The 15,033-nt window shown below is 36.6% G+C and overlaps 1 protein-coding gene across 1 annotated transcript; it reads left to right on the forward strand.

The window, feature by feature from the left end:
- Nucleotides 1-9,172: 9,172 nt before the first annotated feature.
- LOC101883115 (uncharacterized) lies at nt 9,173-13,052 on the forward strand. Its single transcript, XM_087284404.1, has 5 exons — nt 9,173-9,326; nt 9,610-10,693; nt 10,799-10,951; nt 11,279-11,371; nt 11,548-13,052. The coding sequence occupies exons 2-5, from the start codon at nt 9,635-9,637 to the stop codon at nt 11,833-11,835; spliced, it is 1,593 nt and encodes a 530-aa protein (XP_087140530.1). The 5' UTR covers nt 9,173-9,326; nt 9,610-9,634; the 3' UTR covers nt 11,836-13,052.
- Nucleotides 13,053-15,033: the final 1,981 nt, after the last annotated feature.

Here is a 15,033-nt window from a genome sequence, read left to right on the forward strand (position 1 = left end):
ATATGCCATATAGCATTTTATCTATGGTTCAATGCTTTATTTACTTCTATTACTTTATTATTTATCTGCTGTAAGTTCATAGATAATATGCAGCACTGCTTATACGTTTCACTCAGTTCTTTATATTCAGTTGAATTATTAGTGCAAAATGTTACCAAAATGCCATAAAACTACATCATGTTTTAATTTTATTTTGACCCATGCCAGTTTGGTTGTTAATAGGCTGTAGCCAGCCACACAAATATTTATATATGAAATGTACTTATTGAGCAAAATCTGTGCAGAAATCTTTTTAAAAAGGATCACTTTACTAGGCCTACTATGTAAAACGTAATTTTTCAGAGTGTTCAAACAGTGGTGTGTGTCCACAGTGTATCAACAATACAAATAATAAACAAAATGGAATGTTATTCGAACTTTATAGTGTAAAAAAATACACTTATAGTGCCCTATCATACATCCGGCGCAATAAGGCACAAGATATGTTTGGCGTGATTTGTTGCTATTTTCAGACCAGCAAAATTCTAATTTTCGTTTTGCACCACGATGTTTATATAGCAAATTGCTATTTTGAAGAAGGGAAATAGACTGAGCCGTTGACCAACTAAAAGCAGGTCTAAAGTCCAGCGCAGAGCATGTTACTTATGCACCTATGTAAGTCCAAACGCTTACACACTGCTTAAAATAATAAAAGATTAAAATTTTACAAACATTATTTTCTACATAAAAACCACTACCTCCATGGTTTTTCATTTCCCAGGGAATTTTTATCAGTTTATTCATGAAAATTTGCATTTGTATAATGTTATTATTATTCACAGTTGCATTTATTCTATGCATATTTATATCTGTTTTAATAAAAAAAAGATTAGATTTGTCCACCTGTCGAGTTTGGCAGACTTATGTGTCATTAGAAACTAGTTAACAAATTAGAACTGAATTAAGAAATAGCTTTGAAACAAATCTTTGCGCTTAACATACAAAATTAAATATGTATGCTAATGGATAGCTTCAGTGGAGTGCGTAAAACATTGTTTCCTTACTCCACGAAAGTAAAGGAGTAAAGAGTAAAAGTAAAGAGAACGTAAAGAGGCCTAATGGAGGAGGCTCGTTCTTTATCTTCATGCTGCAGATTGTTTGTTAAACTGATTTCTCGCTAGTGAAGCATTCAGTTTTTCCACATAAAAAAGTCTGCCATGTAAATAGCAAATGTGCATCATGTAGGCTTGAGCGATATTATGGTAATATGGTATACCGTGGGATCTAAAATTAACAACAGTGTCAGTTTCAACACCGTTATACCGTCATAAAAAACAACGCACTTAAATTGGAGACAAGTATTAAACTATAAATATTATTTATTTAATGCCTACAAATGTGTGTATGTGATTGTCATCACAGGACAGTGTGGAGGAGAGAGAGAGAGAGAGATGAGGTAAGATGGAAAATCGCGCACCAAGTGACCTGCAGTTTGGCAGTATTTCCGATACTCTATAAAATTTGACCAAACGAGAAGGGTGACGTGGTAAATACGAGAGGTCTGCATTCCTGCTGCTGTACGGCGGGGGCCGAGTGATCCGACCAGATTTCTTGTGGTGCGGGAATAAATTTCCGAATAAAGTGCAGGAGCGGTCGGTAACTCTGGTGTGATTTCAAAGAAAGCAAGTGTGTGGTTTAACAATATCGCTCCCGAGCAAGCGAGCACGCGTGCAACCTGTGTGTGTGTGTGAGTGTATGAATGACAGAGAGCGTCCTGCACAGATCTCTGATACGAACAAGACAAACAGGTGACCGCGAACCTAAGGTCACATATATGGTTTTCAGTTTCTGAATTGTTTAGGCACAAGCCAACAGCTTGGTGACGCTGTCTGAGCCTTACTTCATTTTTTTTTTATTATGACCAGTAATACTGGATACCGAGGTAAAATAGGGAGGAGGTTTGACGGTATCAAAATTTGGATACTGCCCAAGCCTAGTGCCATGGCCTTATGCATACACTGAAAAAAGTGATTTTTGAGAGCGGTAAATATAATCTGTGAAAACCATATAAAATTTACTTGATTATTGCAGCCAACCAAGGAATTTAAAAGTAATGGGTAAATTCTACATATGCTACCCATTCGTCAACAGTAACAATCATCACTTTGATAAAGGCAGTAAAGTATACCCTTAAACCGTGAGTTTATTTGCTTGAAATTGCGCATGCGTCAGCCCGCGTTTTTGAGTGACTGGGCGACGCTGGATCCTCTCAACGGCTGCCATCGAACAGCAGAAGTTAAGGTAAGCTCAATTTAAGGTCATTTTTGAAATTATGAGATATTACACATCACTTTTATTTTGCGTTCATTTGTTTAAAATGTCATTACTTGAAATTAAAGTTTGAAACTGTCGCTGGCGTCACCATGGCCCGGCACACACCAAGCCAACAGCCGGCAGTTGAGCAACGTCTGCCCGTCGGTCAGGCAACTTGGTAACTTATGTTGTGTTTCTTGCGTCGGTTTGATGTGTTCAAATACACAAACTGACCCCAGGCTAGAGGTCTGCATTCCTGCGGCTGTTTCGCGGGACCCGACCGGTTTTCTTGAGCACGGGAATAAATTTCCAGATAAAACGCAGTAACGTTAGCGGTCGGTAACTCTGGTGTAATTTTAACCGGAGCGGGTGGCCTAACTATATAGCGCTCCCGAGGGAGAGAGAGAGAAAGAAAGAGAGCGCATTCGCCGTGCTGTGTGTGGGTGTGTGTGTGTGTGTGTGTGAGAGAGAGAGATAGAGAGAGAGATTACATTTGAATGAGAGAGAGAAAGAGAGAGAGAGAGAGAAAGAGCGCATCCGCCGTGCTGTGTGTGGGTGTGTGTGTGTGTGTGAGATTTTTTTTTTTTTTTTTGATTTTTTACAAAAAGACTTTATTACATCAGTTTTTCATTTCACAAATTTAACTCCACGTCAAATCAAAACACAACTCTCCTTCCACCACATTACAAACAGCATCCCCATAACACCACTGTTGTGCAAAAGTTTCAACATTATTTAAGGCCTTGTAATACTTAAAGTCTATTGTAACTCTGGACCTTACAAATGCTTTAAAAACTATCAAAATCTCTTGACCATGTACATTATCTATTTTGTTTCTTCTTGTAATAAGTATAGCAAGTTTTGCTTGACCAACTAAAAAATTAATTAACTGCCATTTCATTTTTTGTTTCTGACTATAGCCAGCACCCAGAATAAATTTAGATTGAGTAAAATTCTCTCCACATTTAAGGAAAACTCTACTCAACATGTCAAACAATTGTGTTAAGCGTGTACATTCCAGATAGCAGTGATATACAGTCTCTCTATGTCCACAAAAAATACACTTGTCATCGACACTAGAATTAACAACAGATATGAAAGCATTAACTGCCACAATGCCATGCAAAATCCTCCATTGTAAGTCCCCCACACGTTTTGTCAATGGTGGTTTATATAAAACTCGCCACACTGGTTTTTCCCCCTCATTTAAATCGAGTTTAGTTCTCCACACTGTATCATTCCTTTTGTCTAGAATTTTCTTATTGTACACTTTCACAAAGCATTTATACATTGTTTTACCCTGCATCATAGTTAAATTCACATCTTTTACCCCTTCCAGTTGTAGCAAAAGTCCTGATGTCCCTTTAAAGTCTGGCGTAAGACCAATTTTTGGAAAGGGATCTGCTTGATTCGGGATTATTGACCCGTCCTTCAGTCCTTTTAGCAACTCCATATCCTTTTCAGTTAGTCTTTTTTTCCAAAGTTCAATTATCTTTGCCGTTTGACGAGTTGATCTCTGTCTCAGCAAATTGGTAACCGCATCCACATTATTAAGTTCAGTCCCAGCCACATCCACTACGTGTTTTAGTTGAACAGTTCCAGAGGAACACAATATTTGAGTAAGTCCCAACATGCTCTCATCCGTTATATCAAGCCTGGCTCCTTTAACCAAGGGTTCTTCAAGTAACCAGAACAAAGAACATGTTTCTTCCAGTCTGCAAAGAGAAAAGAGTCTCCATACTTTAAAAAGTCCACAATAGAATGAAGGTAATCCGTTCAAACAAATGTTCTTGGAATCCATTAAAAAAAGTACAACGTCCAATCCAAGACCTTCAACTCTTTGCAAAATTGTCTTAGCTGTCGTTCGCCATACCAAATCAGATCCTTTTACGAGCTTTTGAATGAACTGTAGGCGAAAAGTAGACAGCCTACTTTGCAGATTCACTAAGCCCTGCCCTCCTTCATCCTTGGGCAGGTATAACACACTTTGAGGTACCCAGTGCAGCTTATCCCAAAAAAAGTTTACAATAATTGACTGCAATTTTGACAAAAGGCCAGCAGGTGGATCGATACAAGACAATTTATGCCACAATGTTGATGCCACTAGATTGTTTATCACCAGCACTCTTCCTCGAAAGGATAATTGAGAATGAATCCATCTCCATTTTTTAAGTCTGCCCTCTATCTTTTCCACAATTCCCTCCCAATTTTTCTGTTTTACAATTTCGTCACCAAGATATATCCCCAAATATTTGAAACCACCTCTTTTCCATCTCATTTGACCAGGCAACTCTGGTAAACCTTCTTCCCATTTTCCAATTGCCAAGGCCTCACTCTTTTCCCAATTTACTTGAGCTGATGAAATTAAACCAAAATTCTTAACCACAGAGACCAAAACATCAATATCTTTTTGACTGTTAACCAAGACCATTACATCATCAGCATATGCTGACACTTTATGTTGAGACTCTATACAATGTAATGATAAACCCTCAATCCTGCTCCTTAATTTAGCTAGCAATGGTTCAATAGCCAGGGAATATAACATCCCTGAGAGCCCGCACCCTTGTCTTATACCTCTGCTAATATTGAAGGGAGCACTTAAACCACCATTGACTTTTAGCATGCTTTCAACATTATTGTACAGCACTTGAATCATTTTTATAAATTTAGACCCAAAACCAAATGACTCTAAAGTTTTCCACAGATATTGATGCTCAATTCTGTCAAAAGCCTTTTGCTGATCAATCGATATAAGTCCTAAGTCCACACCCATAAAGTCTGAGATATCCAAAACATCTCTAATCAAATGAACATTATCTAAAATAGATCTACCTGGCACACAATAGGTCTGATCCATATGAATAACTTGTTTCATTACATCCTTCAGTCTGTTGGCCAAGGCTTTGGAAAAAATCTTCAGGTCAGTACATAACAAACTTACAGGACGCCAGTTCTTGATTTCCTGTAGATTGCCTTTCTTAGGAAGCAGTGTGATAACTGCTCTTCTGCAACTATAAGGTAAAGAGCCCTCTGCCAAACTCTCATTGAGAACAGTTAGCAAGTCCTCACCAATTACAGACCAAAATTCCTCATAAAACTCCACCGGGAGTCCATCAATACCAGGAGACTTCCCACCCTCCATATCTTTGAGGGCATTCAGAAGCTCCTGACTAGATAAGGGTCTGTCCAGTTGCACTTTTGAGTCTTCAGCAATCTTAGACAGTCCTTCATAAAAACTGGCAGATAACAATTCATTTTCTTCACATTCACTCTTAAACAGTTCACTATAGAACCTTACGGCTCTCCGTCTTATATCACTTGCGTCCGTCAATACCTGACCATTTTCAGCGCATAAGGAGTGAATGTACCTGCATTGGCCATTTTTTTTCTCTAGACTGAAAAAAAATTTAGAAGGAGCATCCATTTGTGTTAAATTTTGGTACCTTGACCGCACCAATGCTCCTTGTGCCTTTATACCAAGCATATTCGCTAAAAGAGATTTTTTGGACTTTAATTTCTCAGCTTGTCTTGATTCTATTTTAAGTTCAGCCAATCCTTGTAAATCTATAATTTCAGACTCCAGTTTTCTCATAGCTTGAGTAATATCTCGGGAAACATTGAAAGCATACTGTTGACAAAACAATTTTATTTCGGCTTTTCCACAATCCCACCATTGTCTTAAATCACTAAAACATTGCTTTCTTAATTTAAATTGATCCCAAAAGAAACAAAATACTTCTTTAAAATTCAGATCACTTAACAACGATGTATTAAGGTGCCAAAAAGCGCTTTTAACTTTAACATTTGCAATAAAAACCTGGCATAAAACCAATGAGTGATCAGTAAAGCCAACTGGTACAATTTCACATTTTCTCACAACATTTACATGATGTTTAAAACAATAAAATCTATCAAGTCTAGCCATTGAAATAAAATTCTCTCTTGTATGTAACCATGTATATTGTTTCACATTTCCATTAAATTCTCTCCATATATCACATAAACTGTGTGTCTCTATTAGTTCACGAAGTACTCGACTTGAATTTGCATGAGGCTCTACATGATTCCTGTCTAATCTTTCATTTTCGGTACAATTAAAATCTCCTCCCAAAAACACATAATCATCAGTTCTACAGTTCTGTAATAATGTATTTATGCTATTTAAAAAAATAACTCTTTCTGTACCATTTGTAGGAGCATACACATTTATAAAATTTATCCTATATTTTTCAAATTCCGTCTTTATTATAACAAGTCTTCCAGCTATTACTTCTTCTATTTGATAAGATACAGGCAAAAAATGTTTAGCAAACAAAATAGCACCACCACCTCTACTAGAACTCGTATGTGTTAATACTACTTTTCCTTCCCATTCCTTTTCCCAATCAATGGTATTGCTGCAATCACTATGAGTTTCCTGTACATACATTACGTCTATATTTTTATGTTTAATTAACTCATACAACTGCATTCTTTTTTTAATATCTCTTGCACCATTTAGATTAAGTGATCCTAGCCTTATCACCCCCATTAAGAAAAGAGTATAACAAAAAACAAAAACAATCCTTAAAGGACTGAAACCAGAATAATTATGTTGTTTCAAAACCATTTTCTGTTTGTAATTCTCGTCTCAATTTGGCAACAAATTTTTTCAGCCTAAAAATCTCTTGCACTGTAAATTGTTCAGATCCTTCACCCCTCATCATTGTTCCAACTGACTCAATAAACATTTCACGATCAGAGAAAAAATCAACAACTTGAACATTTTTCATGTTCTTCGTCTTTTGAAGAAACGATCTAATTTTTCCAAAGGAGTAATCACTCCTCAGTCTGCCACTATTTCTGTTGCCAGTTACCTCACTATCAGAGTCTTCCAATGTACTTTGTTCACCATCATCAAATTTGTTGCTGCTGCTCCCAGGTCTTTCTATGTTGGGCTTTACTCTTTTCCTTTTAGTTGAAGGGGTTTTAAAAACCTCTTCTTCCTTCCCTAGTTCATTACACATTCCTTCTCCTTCTCCTTCTAAAACACTCTCAGCCATCTCAATCACATTACTGAATTCAGCATTTACGCCTTCTCCATCCCCACCTTTCTCTCCCATGTCTGTATCAATCACCTCTTCAACCATCACCTCTGTCAAATTCCCATCATTTCTCACTTCATCTTCTACCTGTTCTTCCTCAACTGCTCCACCACCATCCTGAGCAGGTGCAATATTCTCATTCTTTTCCTTACAAAAACGCCTCAAATGACCCTCTTGTCCGCATCCAAAGCACCTCATTGTCTCAGATGAGGCAAAAACAACATAATCATATCCGTCAACCTTAAATTTAAAGGCCACACTAAGCTCTTCTGTTTCACTTTTCAGAATCATGTGAACCTGACGTCTAAAACATACAACATGTTTCAGAAGGGGTGACTTACAACCCAAGGGGATTTTTTTCATTTTAGAGACAATTTTTCCATGCCTCGACAGTTCTGCCAATAATAAATCATCTTTCACAAAGGGGGGAACATTTGATAATGTGATCTTCCTTACTGGTTGAGAAAGAGGCATTACTGGGGTGAATGTATCTTTTATTACTACTCCACTTTGAACCACTTTATTCACTTTCTCTATAGTGTCTAGAAAAATAACAACAGCACTGTTCATTCTTGACGCTGACAATATACTCTCATACCCAACGGTCTCTCCAACCGCCAAACTACACTCTTCAACCGAACAAGCCATCTCTGGCACAATTTTGATTCCGTGCCTCCGTGAAAGACGCTCAAACGGCGCATCGCCTGAAAACGCCGATGCCGGCGTCTCCATCGCAGCCGCCATAGCACACACACACACACCTGTCAGCAAACGCTGACGAACAGCGTTCGCGGCGTCACAGAGACAAACTTTGTCTTCAACACACCAGTTCAACCTTTGAAATAACTTTCAATACACTGCAAATATTGACTTTTAAGAAAGAAAGGAAAGATAGAAACTCACTCGCGCTGCAAACACACTCTCACACCGCCTCCGCCCACTCACTCGCAACATCCGCTCAGAGAGAGAGAGAGAGAGAGAGAGATTACATTTGAATGAGAGAGAAAAAGAGAGAGAGAGAGAGAAAGAGCGCATCCGCCGTGCTGTGTGTGTGAGAAAGAAAGAGAGCGCCTTCGCTGTGCTTTCTGTGTGTGTGTGTGTGTGTGTGTGTGTGTTTGAGAGAGAGAGAGAGAGTGAAAGAGCGCATCCGCCGTGCTGTGCGTGTGTGTGTGTGTGTGTGAGAGAGAGAGAGAGAGAGAGAGAGAGAGAGAGGGAGAACAAGAGAGAGCGCTACTGCTTTGCACTAACGTTACTTCCCTTTTGTCTTGTTTAAAACATAAAAACAGTACCTCTGTATCCCATTTTTAAAAAATTGTGGGATCAGTTAAAACATTTTAGAATAATTTTTTTATCTTATATTTGGTATTTTTTTAAACATCAGTGTTTAATAATTTTTTTATAATCTTGTAATATGGTATATGAGGCATATTACATCTATGAAGCTAAGCATAGATATTAATATATGTAATTGCAATGCCTTTATTTTAGTGAGTTAAGTACACATAACACATCATTTCTGCATAACTGACCTTTGTCAGACAGACTGCCTTGATCAGAGGAGCACAGATAAACTACTGTATTTATTTCCCCAATTAATCACCATTCTGCAATTAGTTTTTTTTAATGCCTGGGGTCATAATTCATTTTGCATATTAAACAAACACCTGAATAACCACCAGAGGTAATTATTTACATTATATTGTGATAAACACAAAATCAACTGTACAAAATCTAACCCAGGTACATGTCTGATCATTTCTTTTGTGTAATTTCTGTTTTAATTTCTGTTGCAGGCAGAGTCTGTGTATGTGGACACTCACTATTTGACCCTTTCTTCAGTTTCTCTTGTCTGTCCTCCACAAGCAGAGACTCACTGATAGACCGCTGTTACCCATTCTAGGCCTGACACATCCAAACACGACCACACCGCAAGTGTATCCTTTACAGGTATGCAAGTTTTCCAAATAAAATAAATCGCATTGTCCTCAAAGGTGTAGTTAACCAAAACCAAAGTCCTCAGTTATGGGAAAAAATTGTAATACTTATTATCCTCCTTCTTTCCTCATCTACCTCTTCTTAAAAAAATGACAATCAGATTATTTCTTAAAATTTCTACTTCATTAAATATCCGTTTATTGCTTTGGCAGAACAACATTGAAGCAAACATATGCAAGTAAGCTCATCAACTATTAATAACCTGTCTCAATTTCTTTTCTTTCTGTCTCTACAGCTAAAGAAACACACTACAATCAACAATGGCGGTCCAGTTAAGAGTAATTTTAGAAGAACACAACATTCAAAAATTGAAACTTCCAACAGGAATTCCAAATACATTGGAAGATCTTGTTTCCATAATTACTGCAACTTTCCAATTGCATGGGGAAATTGGACTGCTATACCAAGACATTAACTTTGACAATCAGTTTTTCAGTGTCACCTCAACTGCTGACTTGCATGACAAGGCCACTGTTAAAGTGATCCTAAAAGAGCCGACAATCACCCTTGACCTACACCCAGTATTTGAATCATCTACATTGAGTACAGTGAGCACCCATCCTGCTAGTACTGCTGAAACGGACATCTGCCCTGCAGATCATGATGCAACCTCAGAGGTGTCAAACTGCGAATCTTCAAGTTCCAGTGATACCATTATTCTTCCTGATTCATGTCGCTCTGCTGCATGGCCAGTGCCATTCCAAGTACCAGAGTTTTCCAGAGACATAGAACTAATCCTTGCAGAGGCAAACAACTCGTATCATGCCACTGGAAGACACTTCATGGATGCTAGTATTAAATCAGCAATAATGCAAGAGCTTGCAAAAGTAATTTTTTCATACACTGCTTACCCAACCAATGAGCAGATCCTCTCAGTAGCTGAAGCCTTGGTTTCTAAGTTTCCGTGTCTTAGGGAGCCAGGTTCATTTGCGGGATTATATGGCTGGCAGCAGCGCATAAAAAACAAGATGCACAATTACCGTGCCAAGCTAAGATCTCGAAAATATTCTTACCCGGAAATTGAAATCAACACCTTAAAAAGGAAGCATCCCGCTGATGTAGGGCCTTTAAAAAATATAAAAAAGGCCAAAAAAGCAGAGGTTAATTACCTCCCTCCACACCCTACTGGTGAAAGCCAAGAGACACTGGAGAAAGAGAGACTTGAATTAATTTGTGAAATTACAAAGAAAAACAATGCAAAGATAATTGCAGATAAAATGAATAAAACCTTCTCTAGCCGAAGAATTGAAGTGGTCAGCCTCAGCCCCTCTGTTGATGTGTTTAAAGAAAGGTGGCCAGCATTATTCACTGAGGCTCAGGTGAGAATTTTTCTTTTTTTTTTCCCCACTAAGATACTTTCATGTGATTACTATGAGATCTGGTCTGTCATTTAACATATAATTTTTGTTCTTTTTACTTCCTAGATCAAGGAGGAGTTCAGACGCATCACAACGGTTTCCTTGGAGGAGACATTCCTGCGGAAGCTTGATGAGTACACACCTGGTCTTTTGCGGCTAATGCGTGCCAAAGGAGGAGCAGCTGGTTGCAAGATGCGTCCTCTGCTGGACAGTTTAAATGTATGTTATTTTATTTTTTCACAGATATATAATTATTAATATGAGGGAATTAAAAGTTAAATTATTTGTAAACAATTGCTTTGTTGTGTTAAGTTGAGCTCCTTACCAACTTAAACTAACTTTTAACATCAGTGTGTGAATTCAGTCTTATCCATCTATTTTCTTTGCTGCTTTATCCGGGTCAAGAGAAGCTTAAGCTAACCCAGCATTTATCAGGCGAAGGGGCAGGGTTCTCCCTGGACAGGTCGCCAGTCTATTGCAGGGCCGGAATTCAGTCTTAGTACATGCAAATAACCCCCCACTCTGCTAAATTGTATCTCCCTACAGACACAGAACATTGAGGAAAAAAGAGATGCTGTTGTCTGCTGCCTCATTAACTACCTCGGTGAAAGACAAGAAGATCTTTTCCATGAATGGCAGGTATGTCATATTGATAACATATTCTTGATTAACTCAAGGGATCCTCCTCTCATATCTCCCTTTTCCTTTTGTCTTCTACTCCCTTCTGCTCTCCTTTAGATAAACTGAAATATATTGAAACAGCATCTTGAAATAAAATTGTGTGTGCTTTTTGTTTGTTTCTTTTTAACACTTAGGAATGTGAGGAGTACACAGACAAAACAATGAAGGTGATTGTGAAGCACAATGTCATGGCTGAGGAGGACGATTTGTCTATTGTGATCGAGGGAAACCAAGTGATGGAAGGATGTGGAAGCCGAACAAAGGCATGCATACTGCTGATGGGACTCATATATGCAATCAACATTGAATATCCAAAGGAGCTGAAGAACACATTTGAAGCTTTTCAAAAACTTTTTTTGGAAATTGATGGGGCAAAACTTCTGAAGAAAGTCCACAGCCTCAAAAATAAGCTTATGCAGTAGACATTTCTCTCCTTGTTTAAAGGGGATTCTTTGTTTGGACATACCTTGATGGAGTTGTAATGGACCGTTTTTATATTTTTCTTCTCTTCCCTCATTTGCTCCACATACAGACACAGACCCATCCACTGTTTCTCAGCCCTCTCCATTGCTCTGTGTTTTCCCCCATATTGACAGAAAAGGAATACTAATAGATAGTGGCCTGAACAATTTTGATCTCACCTACCCTCTTCCCCATTTGTTTGCTTATTTCATTCTGATCCTATCTGCGAGAGTGAGAGTAAGGACAAAAAAAAAATGATGGTATTTTGTTTTTCTTTTATCTTTTTTTATATTTAATATTGTACATGCACAGAAACACGAGGTTGTGTGTGTGGTTTCGCCTTTTAAAATATAATAAGTGGCCTCTGAAAGAGTTGTATGCGAGTAGCCAATTATTCAGAAACAACATTTGAAAATTATCTTAGTGAGCTATAAAACAGGTTTATTTGTTCATTATTGTGTGAAGCTGTTGCACTTTATTTAGCACTTTATTCTGTGTTTTTAGATACAAGAAAATCTTGATGTGATTGATCGTTCAGCACTGCTCTGATTTCCTCACTTCTTTTTTATTTTCCTTTTTTTGCTCCCCTCTCTCCTCACTTTTCTTTTCTTCTCTGATCTGGATGTGTTTTATTATCCAACATTATTGAAACAACATTTGAAACTGTTGTCTTAATGAGTTATAACACAGGTTTATTTGTTCATTGTTGTGTGAAGCTGTTGTACTTTATTTAGCACTTTATTCTGTGTGTTATGATAATTTGGTGCATCAGTGCTGCATATAAGCAAGACTGTTCAGTTATTTTGTTTTATGAATGTATATGGATAACAGACCACTGGTCAGTTACTGTTGTGTAAATCTGAAAAGACACAAGTTTAGTCTAAGAGTTTAGATAAAAGAAAATCTTGATGTGATTGGACATCCAGCTCTGCTCTAATCTCCTCACTTCTCCTTTTTTTCTCCTTTTTTTTCCTTTTCTTTGCTTACTTCTTTTCTGCTCTGATCTGGATGTCCTAAAACAGGGAAATGTTTTATTATCCAACATTATTGAAATATTTGATAGATCAGCGAGTTATAAAACATGTTCATTACTTGAAATGTTAATGCTGTTGTGCTGCACTTTATTTTAAGTGCGTTTTCTGATTTTTTGGAATAAAAACATTGAGTTGATAACCAATTTAAATGTCTTTATTGTAGAGGTAGATTTTACCTTCTCTGAATAAGTAATTGTTATTAGGTAACTGATATTAATAAACTTCGATTTAAAGAGATAGTTTTTACCTAATAAGTAGGTGTTGAATATATACATAAATGTGAGGTATTTTTTACCCAATTTTTGTAGTATTTAATAGCTTTTTACTTCAGATAGTTTATACTCAATATATGGGATTAAATCTACCCAGCCAAAGACGATAGTTTATACTCAATGTATGGGATTAAATATACCCAGCCAAAGTCAATAGTTTATACTCAATATATGGCATTAAATATACCCAGCCAAAGTCGATGCAAATTGTTACCTCAGATTTATTGGGTAAATTCTATAGATTAGTTTTTACAGTGTATGACTCTTAAAGGGAATGCTCAAAACACACCCATAACTCATTAAGAGAATAAGCACAACCATGTTAGACCATGTGCCAGGGTGCGGAGAGTATTTTTTCATTATTAAAAGAGCAAAAGTGGATTCAAACACACCCTTAGTGCTTTAGCGCAATGCGCTTTAGACTTTGCGCCTATATTGCTAAAATAGAACCTTTAATCTTGTGGTCTCTGGAGACCCCACTTAGAAAATGGAAAAAAAAAAATACAAATAAAAATCAAAAACAATAAAAAAAAATTAAGTGAAACTTCCAACAAAGGAAAAAAAAAGATTTTACACTTTTGTTTAGGACAAACAGCTCAGAACAGCTCAGGTATAAATGTGACACATTTGAACAGCACACAGTTCATTCTTTTACAACAACATGGGGAAACTTTAGGAGACAAAAAATAATTTGTATCATTATAATTGTGATTTCATAACATGTAGATTTAGATGCAACTGGGAAAAAGCATGCAAAGAGACATCTTCAATTAGTCAAAAAAATTATATAGTTTTATTTTTAAAGTATAGTTTTATTTTTGCTGCCATCTACTGCTAAAAAAGCTGGGCAAAATTCTTACATTAAATCATATAAAATCATCCATGTTTTCCCCATGAATCAAAGTTAGAAATGTGGATCTTTTATAAAGTGAATTTTTTAAGAACACATAGGAAATAGAAGAGATCTGCAGCCATCTACTGATGAAAGAGATATATTATTTATTATTATTATTATATTATTATTATACAATTTCATTAAAAATCTTACATTAAACCATGTCAAATCATCCATGTTATCCATATGAATGAAAGTTAGAAATGTGGATCTTTTCTAAAGTGTTTTTTTTTTTCATTTTATATGAAAACATATTTTAAAGTGACATGCATATAAATTTTTAAAATATATCAAACATCCTCAGAGTGAAAGTTGTTGTTACACAATTATACTTTGTTGCCTATTAACCCCTGCTCTAGAGGCTTCAAATTCCAAAAGTGAATTACTCTAAAAGCCTGAAGAGGCGTTAAACACTGTTTCAGATTTCTGTGATGTCACAAGCCCTATCCATGACTATACTATCCATGTGATGATCTGCCCTAATATCTTAGATGACTAAAAGTTACTTAGTAATCAACAGTGTTCTGTCAAGAACAGTGAGTGGTTATATTTTTTCTGTAGTTTGATTCAGCAGTAATACTGTACATTACACTCCTGTAATTGATACACATATCTAACATACATTTTCACTGTTGTAGAATGTGTCTGTATTCAATAATACAACATATTATTTTAATTAAACAATATGTATTGTAAACCATATGTAGTGTAAACAATGTCAATACTGTAGACACTTCAAAGTACTGTTATTTATTTATTTAATGAGCTGCTTTTAGTTTCCGTCTATGGGAGAAATGTACGTTTAGTAGGCATTGCATGCTACTTGCTATTCAAGAGATACAGTACTTGTTAGGCTATATTAAAAGCATTAAACTTGTTATTAAGAGGAAAACATTGATATGGTGTGCATATTTTAAATTCTCTTTGTTATTCCTTTAAATACCGTAAAAATAATGT

This window comes from Danio rerio, chromosome 15 (assembly GCF_052040795.2).
Source record: "Danio rerio strain M-AB ecotype USA chromosome 15, GRCz13ab, whole genome shotgun sequence".
Taxonomy (NCBI): Eukaryota; Metazoa; Chordata; class Actinopteri; order Cypriniformes; family Danionidae; genus Danio; species Danio rerio.